The sequence below is a fragment of the Talpa europaea genome (genome assembly GCF_964194135.1).
Source record: "Talpa europaea genome assembly, chromosome: 1".
In the NCBI taxonomy this organism is placed as follows: domain Eukaryota; kingdom Metazoa; phylum Chordata; class Mammalia; order Eulipotyphla; family Talpidae; genus Talpa; species Talpa europaea.
In genome coordinates, this window is record NC_140073.1 from 107,828,946 (window position 1) to 107,843,297 (window position 14,352).

General features: G+C 38.1%; 1 protein-coding gene across 1 annotated transcript in view; it reads right to left on the bottom strand.

Annotated features, from left to right (window-relative positions):
* Nucleotides 1-14,352, bottom strand: part of LRP2 (LDL receptor related protein 2) — a gene marked incomplete at both ends in the record, with an annotated part of 187,744 nt that overhangs the window by 34,463 nt on the left and 138,929 nt on the right. Inside the window, 9 exons of the mRNA XM_084230097.1 lie at nt 185-313; nt 1,045-1,290; nt 2,003-2,199; nt 3,131-3,305; nt 4,640-4,863; nt 7,137-7,307; nt 7,801-7,953; nt 10,135-10,651; nt 11,664-11,959. Coding sequence (XP_084086223.1) covers nt 185-313; nt 1,045-1,290; nt 2,003-2,199; nt 3,131-3,305; nt 4,640-4,863; nt 7,137-7,307; nt 7,801-7,953; nt 10,135-10,651; nt 11,664-11,959 — 2,108 coding nt within the window. The remainder of the gene's footprint in view (nt 1-184; nt 314-1,044; nt 1,291-2,002; nt 2,200-3,130; nt 3,306-4,639; nt 4,864-7,136; nt 7,308-7,800; nt 7,954-10,134; nt 10,652-11,663; nt 11,960-14,352) is intronic.

Genomic DNA, 14,352 nt, shown 5'->3' on the forward strand with positions numbered 1-14,352 from the left:
TAAATTCCTCTAATACCCCTATAAACTGCTATAAAAATATAATATGTTGTCAGAAGAATCAATAGAATCTAATAGACTTCAAAGATAAACAAAGGGAAGGTGCATGGAATTCCAATCCCATCTCCCCAGAATGGCACTTGCATAAGTCTCCTTGGACTGCCCATCGCCCTGCAGTCCCTCCTACCGCAGTTTTGCTCATCGCTGTTGTCCCTGCAGTCATCCAGACCATTACACATAGCCCACTTTGGGATACAGCGGTAGTTTGTTTTACAGCTGAATTCCGTATAGTTGTCACAGCGGTAGGCAGGACTCACTGAAAAGATAGAAAAGTAGCAAAGTCAGAACTGAGGTCTCAGTCCTGCCCAGAAAACAAAAGATGCTTTTCCATTGTCATATTTAGGACATGGTGCTAAATTATCAAGTTATAAATGAAATTATCAAGTTATGAATGAAATCAACTCTGGCAAATGTTTGTTTTAGGTGTAATCTGTTCACCAAGAACAAAAGGATAAGAATCTTAAGTTTTCTATCTCAGTATCATTCATTTGTGTTGTAGTGTCACTCTGTGTGTGTGTATTTTGGGGGTGGGGGTGGACATGGGGAATCTGAGCTTGAAGTTAAAAAAAAATTTGAAGGGTAGGCTCTGCCATTAAGTAGAAATGTAAGCATCATTTAAATTGTGAACCTCAGTTTCCCCATCTGTAAAATGGGAATTGGCAACACTCATCTTCTCTGCCTCACAATGTTTCTCTGAGGCTCAAATAATAAAGTGTTAGATATACAGAATGTAAGTCTTTGTTATTGTATTCTGGATAGTTTAGTATATAAAGAGCAAGAAGCAACCACTTCAGAAAAAGGGGGTGGTTCAGCCTACAAGCCATGCAGTCGTACTTGGCCTTGCAGGGCAGGGATAGCAGAGAACCAAGAGAAAGTGTCCCATGGGGCTGAAGCAGGGGGATCCAAATCCTCTCTCAATTGACACCAAGATTCTAGTGTTCCCTTACACCTGCTCCTGGTCATGTTCTCCTTCCCCTAGGAACTTACTGCATTCTTGGAAGGGCTCATCTGAGTAGTCTCCACAGTCATTGTCTACATCACACTTCCAGGACTGAGGAATGCAGCGGCCATTGCCACATTTAAAATAGCCTGGCTGGCAGGTCCTGCTGGCACAGTGGGAACTGTCTTCATCTGAGTTGTCCCCACAGTCATTCTCCGAGTCACACTGCCAGGTCTCTGGGATGCAACGTTTGTTGGCACACTGCCATTCATTGGACTCACACCGGTGATGCTCTGCAAGCAGGGATATTTGGTTATCAGCCTGGAAGATGTCAAAGAGGAGCTCCTAATGTGCAAACACGGATCCTGAAGAACTCAATCATAATTTGCTTTTAGAGGACCTATGTCCTAATGCACGTATTATCAACCAGTATCACAGAGGGACAGTCACTCCTTTAACTATTAGTCTCCTACATTCTTCACTATCTCTTTCTTGCATGCAGAATTAGGGGACTAGATCATCACTGATAGGCAATTAAATTCACCTTCCCTTGTCTACATTCCCCCAAAGTATATTTTTCTCACTATGTGTTTGTTGCTGCTGTTCACATTTTGTTTTTAGGTTGGAGAGCTACTGCGGTGAATTTTTGGTTTTGAAAAAATGGAAACAAATAAATATTACAACTGAGAATCCTTGTCTAAAATGGAAGAGGGAACTCTCATTGTGCCCTTCATGTTAGTTCTCAAGGAGGACGCCATGCATAACCCATGGTAAGGAGCCACAAATGTAGACAACTTATTTACTTACCTCAACCATTTGCCTTAGGGAGATCTTAGACAGTCTAAAAAACCTTATAAACATAGTTAGAGGATGAACTCTGAGCTTTCTCCTAAAGACTTTGGACAGGATTTTGGTTTGTGGCATTCGGAAAATACACACAGAATCATGATTATACATAATGAACTGCAGAAATAGGCCAAGGAGGCAAAAAGCAATTCAACACACCACAAAGAACATGATCTTCATCAGAGCCATCAGGGCAGTCTTGGTGAGCATTGCAGATGGTCTGTGGGTTGGTGCAGTTGCCATCCTTGCACTGGAATTTCCCTAATGGGCAGTAACGCTGTGGGCATGTGGCAGATTCATCAGAGCCATCTGAGCAGTCTCTCTGTCCATCGCATTTCCACCAGACAGGAATACACCTGCACAATAGAGAAAGACTTCCCTTAGAAAAGCAGAGGGGCAGGGGCGAGTGGCAATGGCTCTCTGGAGAGAAGTCAAAACTGAATTTCACATGAGTTCTCGCCAGCCCAAGAGAAGACCAGTGAAAACTCAGTTACTATGTATGTTCTCAAAGAAAACATAACCAGATGAGCTAGAACAGGTTTGTTAAAACTCAAATACTTCTGAAAAGATGCTTTGAGTATTATCATTAAATTTCATTGCCATAACAAACACTGCAATTGTGTTAGTTTGTTAGCAAAGGAGCGAGGCCACCATATGTGAAGAAAGGAGAAGGCCAGTGGCTAGAAGCACATTTATTGAGAGCCTATGTCAGTATAGATGTATGCATCTTAATCTAAGAGACCTTATTTAATTGACAAAATAACCTGCCATTAAATCTTAGATGCTGTGATTTGCATTCACACCTCTCCCACAACTCCCTCTGACTCAGTCCTGTGGTCATCAATGGCCTATGGCCATTGTTATGGAATAATCTGTGGTGATCTTTCATAACAAACACAGATGATTACAAATAGATTTGAATATGAAATGCTGGATCCTCTGGCATATGTGCGGAAAAGAGAAATTCTGTCACTCTTAAAGGTTATTTTTCAGTGTACACCTACAATACTCTTGGCCCTGACACCGAGAAAAATTTATTAGAAACAAAAAACACAGTTTGCTTCCTCTCTACAGATGAAAAAAAAAAAAAAACTTGCATACATAGTCATAACCACTTGGTCAACAACTTGTTTCTATTTATGGAAGAAGTTATCTGAAGCTGGAGACTCTGAAGTATTCCAAATGAACCAAAATATTGGTTCCTTAGAAAACTTACATCCCCTGAAACTTGAAGTTCGGTGTGTGTCTGAGGGATGGAGAGGCAGTGGGGAAAGAAAAGAGCCTCACTTTTCATTGTTACCACACAGGAACTGGGTGCTAGAGCACATGGGCAGGCAGACGTCATCCCCCTGGTGTAAGGTATAGAAGTTGTCTGGACACTCGCAGGTGAATCCTTTTCCTCCTGCTTTGATGAGGCAGAGATGAGAACAGCCACCATTGTTGGTCCCACAAGGATTGTTCACTAATGAAAGAAAAAGTAAAATACATGTTCATTCACGCATAGAGAGTATCAAGCAATCATCACCACTCAGAGAGTAAGGAAAATCAATATCCCAGTTTCACGCATTATCCAAATGTTCATAAACAGGACAGATGGCAGTTCTATAAGCAACCTGGTGCTTTGAGAAAACCAATATTTATGCTACCAGGAATGAGGATAACCTCTAGAGTTTTGGGCTAAGAAATGTTTCTCAGTTCTTGGAGAACAGGTAGGACACACGTTGCTTATGCTCATATGCCAGAAGCTAAGTTGAAGTTTTAATTTCCAGCAGGTGCTATATTTTTCCATTCTATGGACATGCAACAGAAATGCAGTGGGTGGTTAAACCAAGCAGCATCTTTACTAGTTTTCTGGGCCACCTTTTGGAAGTGAAAACTAATTTGAACTTTTGCTAAATAATCTGAATACAGTTAACTTCAGGGGAAAAATACTAAATATTTTTATTTTGCCAATTTGCATTTTTCTTCCTTTCAAGTTTAGATACTTCAGCAAGATACGGCAACAAAGCAGACCAACAGAATTAATTCATTTTATCTCCAAAGTATACTATAGACTTTTGCTAGATTATTTATAAAGCATAAAATTTCTTTCACTTCATGAGGAATATAAGTTCACAAGCAAATAAACATCAAATTCCCTAACTTATGAGACACTGTAATGTGTTGCTCTTCACAAAAGACATTATTCTTGGCATTATTATAGATGGCAAGAATAACACACATTTTAATACATAATATGATGTTATATGCAAATAGACATTAACACACATTTTAATACATAATGCAATGTTACATGCAAATAGACATTTAATAAATGATGTTTTGTCATTGTCTTTAAAACATTTATTTTAATTCAATCATTTCAATAAATTGATCATGGCATTGGGGAATAACTGTTAATCTTTTAGATGTTATAATTTATTGTGGTTATACAGGAAATGTCCTTATTTTTCAAAGGTGCTTTCTTAAGTTTAGGGTTGGAATGTCACAATTTTTCCAACTCACTTTTTCATTTTTCCCATAAAAATAAAGTAAATATGGCAACATAATAACTGCTTACCCTTATCAAAAACAAAGATCAAGATTGATCTTTAAGAATAGAGCAGTATTGAGAAAACAGTCTTTCCTGGAAATAGGGGGAAAGAAATCTAAAGTTATACTCTCAACATATGTTCTGCAGAAAATTAACAACTAATGCCATTCCTTTCATAAATCATGGTGTATATGCTCACAGAAACAAGAATGACATATATACCATGCACGCAAATGTGTCAAACTTCTGAATCATCTACTCACCAATGGGCTGCCTATATGAATGGTACACATGGATGTCATACGGTTTATGTGTTGTGTTCACCAGCACCATCCTATGTGATCCATCATATTTGTTTCCCTTTTCAACTGTCTTTGTATTCCAATCTGTCCAGTAAACAGTATCTTCAAAAATGGTAATAGCAAAGGGATGAGGCAATATCCCTTCATATACTGTGTGCCGATGGTGGCCCTCCAAGTCAGAGTACCTGTGATAGGAGGTAGAAAGTCACTCAATGAAGACAACTTCTCTCTAATGCCTTTAAGGAAATAGGAGGTGACAAATCAAAAAAGAAAATTCTACCTTCCACAAGCAACTGAAGTTCAGACTCTCCCCAAAATTCCTAGTATCTAATTAAAACAAAAGCTCAAAGGATAGTTTGCCTGAATAAACTATATAAAAGATGCAATAGGAATAGCATTGGAGTTCAATTGCTAATTCCTAACACAACTGCTTTCCTGCAGATGCAGCTGGTTCAACTGATGTGTTTACAGACTCTTACATTGATTTTCTCCATTCAGCATCCTGTTAGTATCCTGAGATGAATACATTTTTCTTTCCTAAGTCATTGAAAGAAATCAGAGGATAGCAATATAAAGCTGGATTTCTGCCTTCTCATGAACATTTCAAGAGAAATGCAGTTTTAAGAGACAGCTGGTTTCTCAGTATAACCCAAGGGGAATATACTAGCTGAGTTAAATTATAGGCCTTCAGGGTTAACTCTGTACACACGGGCAGCACATTCATTATTAATCAAGCCCTGGGCACCATTAATAAAGACTTTTCCAGATGAATAAATCTCCAGAGGAGGTTCTCTGATTTCAAGATGTTGCAGAGCATCCACAGCTATATTTCCAGGTCCTTCTAGTTCCATGTCTCATTAATTATTAGGTGGCTATATCAAAATACTGATATTTAAATATTTTTAAATTTTGGAACAGACCCTAAAACTTAAACAGGAGCTAGAATAAGCTTGCAACTAAGAAACTTGACAATGTTAGCCATGCCATATTAAATATAATTTCCAAACTATCATAATTATGGTAATTTATAGAAACTATAGGAAAACTTGAAGACTTTCTTGACCTCTGTTGATGAGAGTCCAGGAAAATGACCAGAACTTAGTCATCCTCAGTTTCCTTAAAAAAAAAAAAAAATTTCTTGAGACCTTCCCTTTTAGTTTTTACATAAACTCAGTATAGAGATCTGACAACTCTGTGGATATTTTTGTATATATGTTTTATAGAACCATAGGCATGGCTATATGGATTTGTTGTACATCCCAAGATGCACAAGAAATGAACTGGATACTTTATAAAAAATGTATTGCTTTACATAGTCAAATTTATAAAATAGGCACTGCTTCCTCTTCAAGAGCTGATCAAGTCAATAGGGCTACCTGGCTCACTGAATATTAAAGGTTTATTCACTCCAAGATCACAGTGCCTGATATTATGACTTGACTTTTAGATGGTAACCTACTGCCTGAATTATAGAATTCAACTACACAAATAATCAATATCACATTTTGTCAAAGAGAACGGTCAATATGAAGTATATAGAAAATTCCTTTTTGCTTCTAATGCTTCTTGAAATAGTATATACCTACAAAACCTAAAGGACAATAAAATTTCAACAAGAAAATTGTTCAAGCTTCTTTGAACACCTTGATGCTACTAACTCAAAATGGGATATTAGGCAGAGTTAAATTCTACAAAAATTTCTACCTTGACTTTGGCACAAAATTAATTTAATAGAATGACAACATTCTTAAAGCCCTTTAAAATGATAGTAACTCCATGTTTTTGACAGCAACAGGTTGTGTACCTGGGTACTTGTTCATAAATACCTACCTAGTTGACATTACTACAATTCAACAAGCAATGTCCCTAATTAAAAATACTGGTTGGCTAATAACAAGTATTATCTTTTTTATGAGTATTTTTCATTGAACAGTATGACATTCAAAATATTTTGAATTATTCTACTACTAGAAAGATTTTATTACATTATCATACAAAAAACACTTCATTGTACTTAACATATGTATTTTAGGGGAAACCTTTTCAGCACTTTCACTCTTTTTCTTTTTTCAAATACTAAAACCTATTAATCATCTATTAGGATGGAGGGACAAAGAAAAGAGATAAGGAAATTAGAATGAGTTGAACATTAAACTGACAACCATCGGGTAGAGAATGCTAGCAACATTTTACAGATGTTAGAAAAAAAAACAGTTAAGAAGTATAAGCATTAGGACAAAATCTGATCTGTACAACATTAAAATTCTCATTCTTTCTACTGCACCCTACAGAGCTCAGTGAACTACCTATAAAGAGTCTTAATTGAAAGTAACCTCAGAGTGACAGTCAACACACAGACCAGTTAGAAGCTACATGGGAATAGTACACTGGCAACACAAACCCTGATGCTTGGAATAAAGAGTGTCCTCGTTTGCTTTATTCTTATTTGTATACATACTCGATGTAACCCAGGTGAGCATCAGTCCAGTAGAGTAGATCATTTGTATAATCAATGGTGATGCCATTGGGCCATTCTAACTTGGTAGAGATAATCACAGACTTGTTGGTTCCATCCATGCCAATTCTCGCAATGTATGCTCGGTGAGCCCAGTCTGCCCAGTAGACATACCTGTTGGAGCAAACACAAGATGTCAGTCCCTAAAACCAAAAGACATCAAAGACAAAAGACATGGTTCTTTTCCAAACAGAGAAACAGAGTTTGCATACTACAGAACATCCTAACAGAAAATAACCTAAAAGAAATGATAAATAAGAAATGTTTAAAAATAAACAGGAATAGCTTGGAATTTAAGTTAACATGGAAATGTGAGTGAAAATAGCCTTTTTTTAAACCAAAATGTTCTTTGCACACAATCAAAATTTGTAGCTTGCACAGTGAAACAGTATGTATGTCATGGCAAAGGAAAGAAAAATAGTTGATGAATATTATTCAAACAAACCATGCTTCTACCCATTATACTAAGCCATTTACCAGTTAGGAAAAGCAAAAGACAAATCCCAGCAAGATATTGAAATTGAGACAACTATACAAACAACCTTTTTGGTAATAGAGGTGGAATGAGGGCATGAAAGAAGAGTCCAATATTATGGGGAGACAATACCCATATTGAGGGTGAAGGGCAATTCCTCTGGGATTTTCGAAGCAGAAGGTGTTGTTAACATCCATACAGTGCTCAGCCAGCTTGCGGCGATGTTGGCCATTGAGGTCAGAGACAGAGAGGCATCTCAAGTGGGCATCCACCCAATAGAGTTTCCTAAAATGGAGAGTCAAGAGTTACTGATACAGTTATTTTGATTGTGAAATGGGGTCTATTTAGTTACCCAATCTCCTAGACAAGCTACCTCGAATCACACAGACAGCTGTGAGAAGGCACTTTTCCCCAAACAAGGGCAAGAAGAAACAGGAAGCTGACCTTCCTGCAATAGCCAAAGGAAGATGCAAGTGTATGCCACAATTCCTGCCTGGAAGTGATGTTGCATAGAGAATTGAGCACCACATCTCACACAGATCTGGCTTTACTATTTTTCAGGCAGCATAAGGCATCATTCCCAGGCAATACAGAGACTTAGAGGAACAGGGAAACAAGTGAGAGCAAAGAGTGCCATCCATGAATTACAGTTTAAATGGTGTAGCTGAGGGACCAGATTTGTCAAATACATTATTAAGACTGCACAAAGGACCTGTGAAAGATGACATCCTTAAGGTAGAAAAAACTTTCTTCTCTGTGGCCCTGTCATATTAGACTGGCAAAGCAAATTTCTTACCCTATGCCATCTTACTTAAACTTATGAGGCTTTAGAAACTCCTAGCTCAGAGATATTTCAGCTCTCTCTATATAGTGCTATTCAATATCCATTTATTTTCCATATGACAAGGGCTCCTAACTTAGGGTTCTTACCCTGACATCAGGATAGCCAGGCTTTGGGGATGTGAATCCTCTAAAACTGATTGTAAAATATGTTAAGTGCTTTTAACCAGCAAGGGATCCATGGTTTTCATCAGAATCTTAAAGCTTCTATAATGATCCAAATGGTTCAATGCCCCTAGAATTCAGTGTCATTTAGGATCTAGTGGTCAATTCCAACTGCAAGGAAAATGATTTCCTTTGCAAAAGGCTGGAATGTCTCCTTGCAAGAAGGAATCCTTAATCCTACCATCGTAGGTATCAGAATATTCAACTATTAGGAGAGTAGCATTTTTTTAGGCTTGAGAATGAGAATGCATAAGTAATTCAGTTGGGTAAATCCCAGTGAATGAGATGGCTACAAGTTTGGAGTCCATAATTTTAGTGTCTAAGGATAGCAATAATAACAAATCCTTGCTTTCATTCTCTAATAAACTCTTTATCTATTGAGAGACTATTTTCAGTTAACAAGAGGGAAATAACTGAAACCCGGGGATAATAACATCCTACCAGTTTGGGGGGGAGAGGGCTAAATGACAATATCTCAGAGTTAAATTATTTTTTTCCTTTCACTAGGGCAAAGGATGAGATAGGAGCAGTGCTGCATTTAGTTCTGTTCTGACAAATCAGAAATTTCTGCTTTGACACTGAGTACAGCCACTACATATATAATACCTTTAGTCATATAGTCAGTGTTTATTATTCAGCAAGCACTTACTTATTGAGCACCCATCGATAAGCTAATCAGGTGATTGGTAAAACTCTGGAGCCACACCCTTCATCCCCTGCCATTTTAGGATCTTTACCCTTAAGATAGTCAAACAGGGAAAATGAGAAGAGCTCTCTGGAAGTCCAGGCTGATAACAGCAATAATATTTACAGTCCAAGTGCCTGAGCTTCACATCTGTTAACCATAAAGTCAACTACTTTTTACTACCGAGTATCTGGTCTACTCACTATTCAATAGAGATGTTAAGAAGTGTGGTTGATCTGGTAAAATTTAGTTAAAATATCACCCGCCTTTCTTAAAAACACTCAAAACAAAAGAGTTTCAGGTTATTCATTCTTTATTTCATGGCCATCGCATGCTGGAAATGACTAGAGCCTTATAAACAAGTCTGTGAGCTCCAAGACAGCAGGGATTATGTCTGTCTTGCTTAACTCTAGACCCTTAGTCACGCCTGACATAGCATAGTAAGCAATTTTAAAAATTAAATGCACCAAAAATCCATGAATCACCCATTAATATCTTCTCCAGTTAATTGAGTGGCCACCAATTAGTAGAGTTCTTTTTTCCCTTGTGATCCTCCTCCCCATTCAAATGGTACTATGAATTCTTTGATTCACTAGACTTTTGGTTCTGTGGTATCTGATTTGAGTAGTAGGTATGTATCAGGAAAAAAAAATGCATTTAAGTGTATTCACATATTAAAACAAGTTGAAAAGATCAATGCCTTATGACGATGAAAACATGGCTTGAATGCCTTTAAAAAAACTTAACTTTCAAAATGTTTTTCAGGGTTTTCTTACCTGGCAACCCAGTCTACTGCCAGTCCTTCTGCAGCTGGTAGATTGTGGTTTATAACTACCTCCCTACTTGTCTTATTCAAAAACATTCTCTCAATGACTTTTTTCTCTGCATCAATCCAGTACAATCTCTTTTCTACCCGGTCAAAATCCAGTGCCACAGCATTGCCCAGTCCTTGCAAAATGAGGGAGTAAAAATGGCCATCTGTAGTTAGATTTCTCAAATAGTAACGGTTGCTAAAAATGAGATAGGGCTCAATGTTACTGTTCTGCCGACAGCTCTTTCCATCTGGTTCTCGGATGTAGCCTGGGGCACACTTACAGATGTAAGAGCCCATGACATTCTCACATTTCTGGCTACAGACAAAGGGTGTCTCTTTGCATTCATCAATATCCTCACAACTGCGCCGATCAGACAGAAGCTTGTAACCAGGGCGACAAGAACAATAGAAGCTGGTGAGGGTGTCTGTGCAGTTTTGGTCACAGCCACTGAGTGAAAGGTCATCACATTCATTAACGCCTGTAGGTAAAAGACAACTATTAGAGAACCTAAAATGTCAGCAATGGAGTCACCATCGTCATCTAACATTAACATTTCCACCGGAGAGCCCCAATTTTTCATTAGTCATGCAAAGAGAAGGCAGACCATAAGGGATTTCTACAAGCTATAGATTATAAAAGTCACTACTTTTTAATTTCCTTCTCAACTTAATCTTTCACTGGTGGTTTTAACAATTAATACAACTAGCAAGCTTGAGTTTGACTTCTAATCCTATACTGGCCAACCTTGGTTTTACCAATAATTTTAAAAGTACAATGGCAAGAGATAGAAGAATGGAGAACAGAAGAAGAGTCTGGCCATTAGTGTACTCGCAAAACAGGTCTCTCGGATAAATAATGTTCTGATTTGCAGCATCTTCCATGTCAGTGGTGTGTGACTACTCACACAGCGGCCACATTCAGACTACCAGGGGACATCTCCGAACAGAGGGCTGGGAGAAACCACGTATTTGGCTCTCTCAAGATAGGATGAATTGACCAGCACTCTATTGGGTGTACTGTGGCTGCTCCTATGAAAAATGAAAAGTATCTACACAGTGAAGAGAACATATTCTTATTAATTCTATATTTTATAATTTCTCCATTGTCTACTTGTGGGAATGAGTGAGGGAGGTTAAAACCCTTCCCTTCAATCACATAAGTGTGAAAATGAAGAACAGGCTAAGGAATTCTAGAGGGACTGTTCAGGAAACAAGTGGTTCCAAGGGTTCAAAGATAATTAACATTATTTGCCTTATTTAACAATGTTTTCAGGTACTAATGACCTGAAATTTTCATCTCCTGTTCTCCAATGACAGCCTGAGTAATTAATAATAATAATGTTTGTGTACTGACCTTACCAAGAAATTGTTGCCTTTGGTAGACAAACAATAGTAATTTTCTGGTAATACTGTACTTACAGCATGGGCTGAGAAGGGTTGAGAATCCACATTCAGTCTCCCCATTCTTCCCAAATGTTCTATTATACTCACCACATCCTTTCTCATCACTATTGTCTAAACAGTCATCTTGGAGGTTGCAGACTTTCACCATCTCAATGCAGTTCCCATTATTACACTTGAACTGATGAGGGGGGCATGTGGTTTCTGGGGTGTGGCACAGGTCATGCAGCTCATCAGAGTTATCTCCACAATCATTATCCAGATCACAGACATAGCCCTTATAAATGCAGAGCCCATTCTGACAGGTAAATTCATTTTCCCTGCAGGTCGGATATGAGCACCCCCTTTCATCACTGGAGTCCCCACAGTCATTGCGCCGGTCACACCTGTATTGAGAGACCCAGTACCACACTTGAAAGGGTGACAACAATGCTCAACTATCACATACTGAGGGATTTGTTTCTGCCTCTGAATGCCAAATTGACCATTTCAACCACCAGTGCCCTCAGTTCTCTCTCCCCCAGAATCTTCATCCCTAGAAGAATCAAATATTTAGCACCCCCAGGTTCTGGCTGCCACATTAGAAATGTGGGTCTAGAGTCATCATATACAATAAGATTCATTTTTCCCAATGAATTAATTAAATATACTTTTATAATTTTGGTGTTCATCAACTCTATACATCAGACAATGAGAAAACTCATTGCACAGGCAATGTCTTGGGTAGCCTTATGGCCAAAGAGCCCTTACCCAAGGGTGAGCACTATATATTATAAATGATAAGGCTATTAGAGGTGTCCTCTAAGAACATATATCTTCATATCAGAGTATTGTTTACATTGGCAGTCCCAATTCTTCCCTCTTTTATTATGATTCTCCTGCCACCATGAGATATGAGTTGCTATGATGCTGAGGAGAGGAAACTATTAGCACAGAATATTGTCAAAGGGAGAAGGCATTTCAGAGTCCTAGAAGCTGTTTTGGGACCAAACATTCCCAGACAATATAGTTTCCTGAAATTCGGTGAGTCTGGTTTGTCTTTCTTTTCCACAATATTCCAAGAGCCCATGAAAGACAATGATTATGGAAGAGGATCTTCATGATAGTATCAAATATCATCATAAGGATAAAGAAGTCTTGAGTGAGGATTGGCAAAGCTAATGACAAATTATGAAAAAAATTACACAGAGGGTGTAGGAACTGGAGACACAGCATTAAAAGATGTTGAAAGTGAATGTGGTTAACTTCACAATTGATCTATAGTCAAGAATGCTAATCAGCAAGGCATTCCACAAACCTAGGGCTCTGCCAATGTGCTTTATACGAAAATGTATGTATGTAATTATAAAGATAGCTGTAATCAAAGCAAGCTGGCTTAGCCCCATTTGATCTCCTGGGAGATATTTAACTCATTTCCAAATGATTTGAGACACCAATTTTTTCTTTCCTTTAGTTCAGAGCCAGACCAAGAGGAAAAACAAGTTAGTTAAGCAAGCAAATCACCACGTTTTTAGACACAATTGAATGTCAATATTCCAGCAAGTTGCTCACAACTGTTTTACCCAGGTTCTTTAACAGCATCAGGAAAGAGTCAAGAGAAAAAAAGTCAATAGAAAAATGATCCCTTGAGCCACTGTACCAAGGGACCACACCTTCTGTCAACTGGGCAAGAGTATGCACATTCACAGCACACTTTCTGGAGGCTATTGGCACTTTGGGAAAACAGAATTTGTAGATATTTTAAGTCTTATAGCTCATATTTCCAGACAAACAATATTTTTTCACTTCTGCAATAGCCCTTGGCTAAAGCAATTAAGAAAGCTCAGCAAAAAGAAAAGGGAGTGGTGGTAGAGAGCAAGAGAAAGGAAGGAATGAAAGAACAAAGGAAGGAAAGAGAAATCAGTTAATTATTCTATGCCCTAGAAGCCTAGGTTTCCAGACAATACTCAGGAATGATACTATATACTAAATTCAAAAGCACCATATAGCAGTATATCATAATAAATCTCTTAAGTGGGAAAAAAAATTAGATAAAATTTTTTCACTTTAACTTACAAAATATAAAAATCTACATATCGCATTAATATCAGTTAAACATAGACAAAGTATATTTACATACAACTTCACTACAAAAGGAGACAAGTGTATCTCCTGAATGTCTTCAGGGTTTCAATATGCAAACTACCACCTTTCACCAATGTCTACTTGGGCCTTTTTGGGTGCTAAGTCATCCCACAAAAGCATATTTTCTAGATAACATGTATCTATCTTCCTAATCACTAATTTTTGTTTTGTTTTGTTTAATGTTAACTACCTATTCCTTTTGCAGGATGTGACTTCGCCTTCTCTGGCTGGGCTACCATCATGAACACACCATTTTGCACCACACTGTATTGCAGCAGCCCCTCAGGGCCTATCAAGGGACTGCCTGCCCTAAGCAAATGATCCCAGAACCTCTGCTGCTCCCATCTTGTACCTGCTTCATTTATTTTCTATGTCACCTTCCATAGCCGTCTGTATGTTGACAGTTTTTGCTGCTCTCAATATGCACATATTGAGCAGATGCAATGTCTCTGCTTGGCTCCAGTTCCATGTATCCAAATGCCAGCTACACATTTTCACCTCAGGAAGACCTACCATAGCAAACTTATCTTTTACTACTCTCCAAATCCTTTAGGATTGAAACCTACACATTGCTGTTTCTTTCTCTACTTCCCCATATATCCAAAAAGTTGCCAAGTGGAGATAATGAGAAGGTGGAACACCTAAAATGTTTAAA